The sequence below is a fragment of the Pituophis catenifer genome, unplaced genomic scaffold (assembly GCF_029215685.1).
Source record: "Pituophis catenifer annectens isolate HBS135680 unplaced genomic scaffold, rPitCat1.0.hap2 SCAF_7, whole genome shotgun sequence".
In the NCBI taxonomy this organism is placed as follows: Eukaryota; Metazoa; Chordata; class Lepidosauria; order Squamata; family Colubridae; genus Pituophis; species Pituophis catenifer.
This window is the reverse complement of record NW_027256887.1, coordinates 62,194,536-62,199,811: the sequence shown is the minus strand read 5'-3', so window position 1 is coordinate 62,199,811 and position 5,276 is coordinate 62,194,536. Positions and strand designations below refer to the sequence as shown.

The 5,276-nt window shown below is 41.1% G+C and overlaps 1 protein-coding gene across 1 annotated transcript; it reads right to left on the bottom strand.

The window, feature by feature from the left end:
* Positions 1-3,493: 3,493 nt before the first annotated feature.
* LOC139319736 (endosome-associated-trafficking regulator 1-like) lies at positions 3,494-4,630 on the bottom strand. The gene has a single exon (XM_070947728.1). It carries the CDS (start codon positions 4,628-4,630, stop codon positions 3,494-3,496), a length of 1,137 nt encoding a protein of 378 aa, XP_070803829.1.
* Between the last annotated feature and the right edge of the window lie 646 nt (positions 4,631-5,276).

Genomic DNA, 5,276 nt, shown 5'->3' with positions numbered 1-5,276 from the left:
ACCTGTGCATTTTTTTGGGGATAAAGAGTGAATGCAAATTCAGTTCTTGTTAAAAGTCTGTTTTCAAAAGGTCCATTTAATAAAAGTTTATGTTTTTTATTCCACCCAAGGAATGGAGTTCTATGGATAGATTACAAAGTGAGACAAAACACTGAAAAACTAAAACAACAAAAACAATTTTAAAAGGTAGACTACACAGGAAAAGTGTTACACAAAAAGTCATTATTCCATTGTCACGCAAGCATTTAAAATCAAAACTCATTATAAAAAGGCTGGGAAGAAACACACAGGTGTCATGTACATATCATAATCACCTGGCTCAAATCAGATTCCTTTGAACAAAACTGGAGCCATGTTTTTATTGTTTGCATCTATCTTCCACCATATTCCAGAGCTCCCTGGAGGGGCTTACTTTGAGTATGGTTTAGTATTCTCAAAACAAAAATTTGGGGGCTGCTCAGTAAAGTAAAATATCACAATTGTGTCCCAGCCTTTTCACCAGGGAGCTGGAAAAGAGCAGCAGACAAGAGTGCACAGGATGGGTCTATGACAGTTTGCCATGGTCAACTTGTCACGGCTAACTCACCATGGCCAACTCGCCACAGCCAACTTGCTATGGTCAACTCGTTGCAGGACAACTCACCACAGGACAACTCACTGCAGGACAAGAATTACACTAATATCAAAGTAATAGTAGAAAAGAATAATTGAAGAATGCAAAAGGAGGGACAGAATGAAATGTGAATGGCAAAAATTAAAATAAATCTTATTTTAAATAATTAAATAGAATTGTTAAATTGTCCCGTAGCGAGTTGTCCCATGGTGAGTTGACCATGACAAGTTGTCCTGCAGTGAGTTGGCTGTGGTAAGTTTGCCATGGCGAGTTGGCTGTGGCAAGTTGTCCCATTCCATGCAGAACTGAGTAGAGGAAGTTCATCTGCTGTAATGGGCAATAAGCATGGGCTGCCAACCCTGACCCCACAGATAGTCTACAAACGTACACCAGATTTTATCTATACTGAAACTGTGTTAGTTGCCACCAGCTTGAGCAGAAAAATGCTACAGCAACACTGGAAGGGTTTAATACAACTTAGTGTTGACTCATTCATGCATTGAAGTGAGGAAGGCAATGTCATATGGAGACAATGCAGAACAAAGATCCTGATGAGGAACGTTGCAAGCCAATCTATGCTAAGGTGAGTTTTTTATACAATGGTAGAACATCTTGTTACTTGTATAGTCCAAAGTGCTTTTCCAAATTATTTTTCCAACATTGTTTATTCCCCAATATACAATTTTTTCCAGGCACTGGGAAACAATAATTTATAAAAGACTTGCACACTTACACAGCTGTGTAGTTGTAAATAAATATGCACCTTAGGGCAGGGGAGGGCAGGGGAGGATAGGGCAGGGCAAGGCAGGGAGGAGAGGAAAGAAGGAAGGAAGGAAGGAAGGAAGGAAGGAAGGAAGGAAGGAAGGAAGGAAGGAAAGAAGGAAGGAAGGAAGGAAGGATGAAATAACCTGCATGGCACTTCCAGCTCAATAATTAAGGGCTGTGATATGTGATCTCCTTATGAATATAAATGAGATGTGAACTTTCCCTTCTTTAGTAGTTATAATACTATGTAAGTTGTCTCAAGATGGTTTGTTGCTTGAGGTGAAGAAGATAGTACCTCTGCTCCTTGGCAGCTGATGCAACTTCACCACTAGTGATGGGATCATTCTGTGTTACACTTCAGGAAGCAAGGGCAGGTCACATGGTGGACAACTTTGTATCAAATCTGCTGCTTAAAGCCACTATTTCCTTTGTCTAATATTATGTTTTGGGATTTGATACTTATCACATTTATATATTGGAGAAAATTGTTAAGGATGCCTTAGATGTAGGAACAACAAACCATTCAGTTCTAGATAGCATAACACAAGACTGCTCACTGGAAGCCTTAATAATGAAGCTATGACTTAAATGCATGATGTGAAGAATAGAATCACTGGTGAAGAACCAATGATTAGAAACAGAAGACATTGTGGCTAGGTACTATCATAGGCAACACAACCATGTTCTGTTACAAAAACATGTTCTATTTGGTTAGTTCTGTTATAAGACCTAACAGAAGCAATTATTGCCAGATAATTCCTAGTAAAATAATATTGATCAGATCACAAAGAGTTGGCGGGGGGAAGCAGGAGTCTGATAACTTAGAAAAATTTGAAATTTTGCCACCAGATTAGCCTGGTTCTCCTCCTACAAAGAGTAGTAATTGAATAACTTAATAACACAATTATTGGTTTTGTTTTATATGGGGGATTAGTAGAGATTTTTGGTTGTACCGTGTCCAGCCTATACTAATTAGAGTGGTATCTAAAAACTGTGAAAGAAATAATAAATAATGACACGTCGTACCATAAATACAGAATACATTGCACAGTACAGGTAGTCCTTGCTTAATAACCATTCGTTCAGCAATCATACAAAATTACAACAGCGCTCAACAAATGGTATTTATGGCTGTCCCTCAAAGTTATGGCCATTGCAGCAGCCCCTTGGTCATGTGATCAAAATGCAGGCACTTAGCAGTCTGCCCACATTTCTGACTGCAGCATGCACTTCAATTCCCACCTCCCACTATCTTCCCTCCATCTTTCCCCTTTTGGCTGCCTTCTACTCTGCCCCCGTTTCTGTCCTACAGTCCACTGCCCCACCACCCCTGCTGCCCCAAGTTGACATTTGACATTTTTTTCCTCCTACTGATGATAAGGCAGATTTGGCTTTGCCCTTTTAGAGAAAGCTTCTAGCCACACACAACCTTCCCAAGGCCTTGCAAAGGGCCAGGCCGAGATGCCTCAGCAGCAGCAGCAGGAAGAAGACAGCAAAGGTCAGTTGGAGGCATCAGGGGCAGAGAGATGCAGGATGGTGGGGGTTAGAATGGTGAGAATGGTGGTGAGAAAGAGCATTCTTTTCAAGATATTGCACTAATATTAAAAGCCATGGTTGTGCAGTGATTAGAATGCAGTATTGCAGGCTAATTCTGCTGATTGTCAGAAGTTTGATTCTCATTAGAAATACCTTTCCTCCCATTTCTTACTAAGCTCTAGATGAACATAAACTATGGAAGATAGGATTGAAGACTAGGAGTACAAAGCCCACTCCCAGCACCATAATGGCAACTTGGATGTCTCAGCCCTTTTTCTTTCAGCAACTATTCAATTAAGAAAAAAACCCCACATATTTTCAAAACACATTAACTTTGATGCTAACTCTCAGTTTTGAACAGTCAACCGAAAGAAGTCCTGGGATCTATACATTTTGTACAATGTAGCTTTTGAAAGAGCAGCCAAGGCATTAAAGTATGAAATTAATATTCCATTATGTAATAAAAGTACTTCTGGGAAAAGAGAAAGGTTACTTATTTGAAGCCATACATTACGAGAGCAAATGGTTTAAGCCCCAAGAGCACTACAGGAGCATTACAGTCATAGGCAAGAGAGTCCCCTAAGTTTGTTCTTCTTCTTCTTCCTTTTCAACTTCTGACATTCTACCCACAGATTTAAGCAGGTCAGCAACAAGTGTCAGTGTTTCTGCACCAAAGACCAACTGGTGAATCGTAGCATGAGCATGGTTGGTGACCCTCAGAAGATTTTGCAAAGCAATGTCCACATGCTGTTTCACTGCCCCCATATTAGTAGATTGGCCTGATCGCAGGCTTTCGTTCTCTACTTTGTAGCAAGTCAACTCTGCCTGAAGGAAGGACATTTCTTGTTTCAGCTTCTCAATATTGCTTTCTGCCTTCAGAGCTCTTTGGGTCATCGACTGAAGATTTTGCTCTGCCTGCTGCATCAATGCTTCCAAATCTTGAGCCTCTTTCTCCTCCTTGTTCATAGTGGCTTGCAGTGTCCTCTCAAGGTTTCGCACCATCTGGGTCTGACTTTCTGAGAAGTTCTGTATTCTTTTGATCTTTCTCCTCAGCATGGAGTTTTCCTCTTTAAGTTCTTGATAACTCAACTGTGAGGACACAAAATCCACTTCTTCAATAGGTTCTTCGTGGGAAGTGTAGCTTTCTGTGACTTTGGCATGAGAAGGGCACCCAGTGCAAGGGTCATTATCATTGAATGGCCATGAACAGAAAGTTTCCATTCCTGAAAGAATTGCTGAATTGTAATCAAAAGGATCACATTGGGTAACGTTACAGATCCTGTATAAATGTGTTTTATCATAGGAAGAGGGTGGGAATTTTTCTCTCCAATCGTCATCATCATCTGATAAATGGGTAGAAACTGTTGCCTCCTTGTATAGCGGTTCCTGAAACTCCAAACTCAAGCCTAATGGTTCTGGAGACAGAGACACTTCTTCAAGGACAAGGTTCTGCCTGGACAATTTCTTCTTATTATTTCTGTTTTTTCCTTCATGTTGTCTTGATGTACCACGGTTTTTGTTTTTTACCAGCCCTTTTAAGGAAGATGCAGGTGGGTCATTTGAATTTTTCATCTGATTGTCTCCAGAGCTGCTATGATTCTTGACATGGTCTCCTGGAGTAGTTGGAACATGATGGTGAAAACAGGGCTGGATTTCTTCTTCATCATCTTTTAGGGCTCGGGCATGTGAGCAGCTGGCAAGAGGTGGCCGTGGCATTTTGGACAGACAACTGACATCTAGAACATTTGCATTCTTCCCAAGATAGCCCCAAGAGAGCTCCCAGTTCTTCTCCACTGGTTAAACCAGCCCTGTCGACTGTAGAGCCAGTGGTGTTGGCTTCAACACTATTTAATGGCCTATTGAAGCATCTGAATTTAATCCTTGTATGTATGTGTCTCTTTAACAATGGAGGAAGCAGAAGTTACCATGATCTATGATGTCATCAGCTGTCAGTGCTTCATTTTGTGACTTCACAGGCTGGAGAGAAATGTATAATTAGAATAGCTCTCACAACATTTTTCTGCTAGCTGAAATGCTGAAGTGGAGTGCTGAGACCACTTGTAATGTGATCCTATCCGCAATTCCTTTAACCTTGAATAAATTACCATCCCTTCCCTATCTCCAGAACTAATAACCTAGAATACTGGCCCATTTAGAATATCTGATACTGACAGGTAGGTGAAACCTGATTTAATACAGGTTTCAGAAACTGCCCTCCCTCTCTCTCTCTCTCTCTCTCTCTCTCTCTCTCTCTCTCTCTCCCTCCCTCCCTCCCTCTCTCCCTCCCCCCTCTCTCTGTAATGTCACTTTTATGTGAGTTGAACTGCTGTGGGTCATCTCTTCTTCACCCCTATCCTTGGAA

What these genes read in the sequence shown, in the direction of transcription:
- LOC139319736 (XM_070947728.1), bottom strand. Translation starts at nt 4,630, where the DNA reads ATGCCACGGCCACCTCTTGCCAGCTGCTCACATGCCCGAGCCCTAAAA.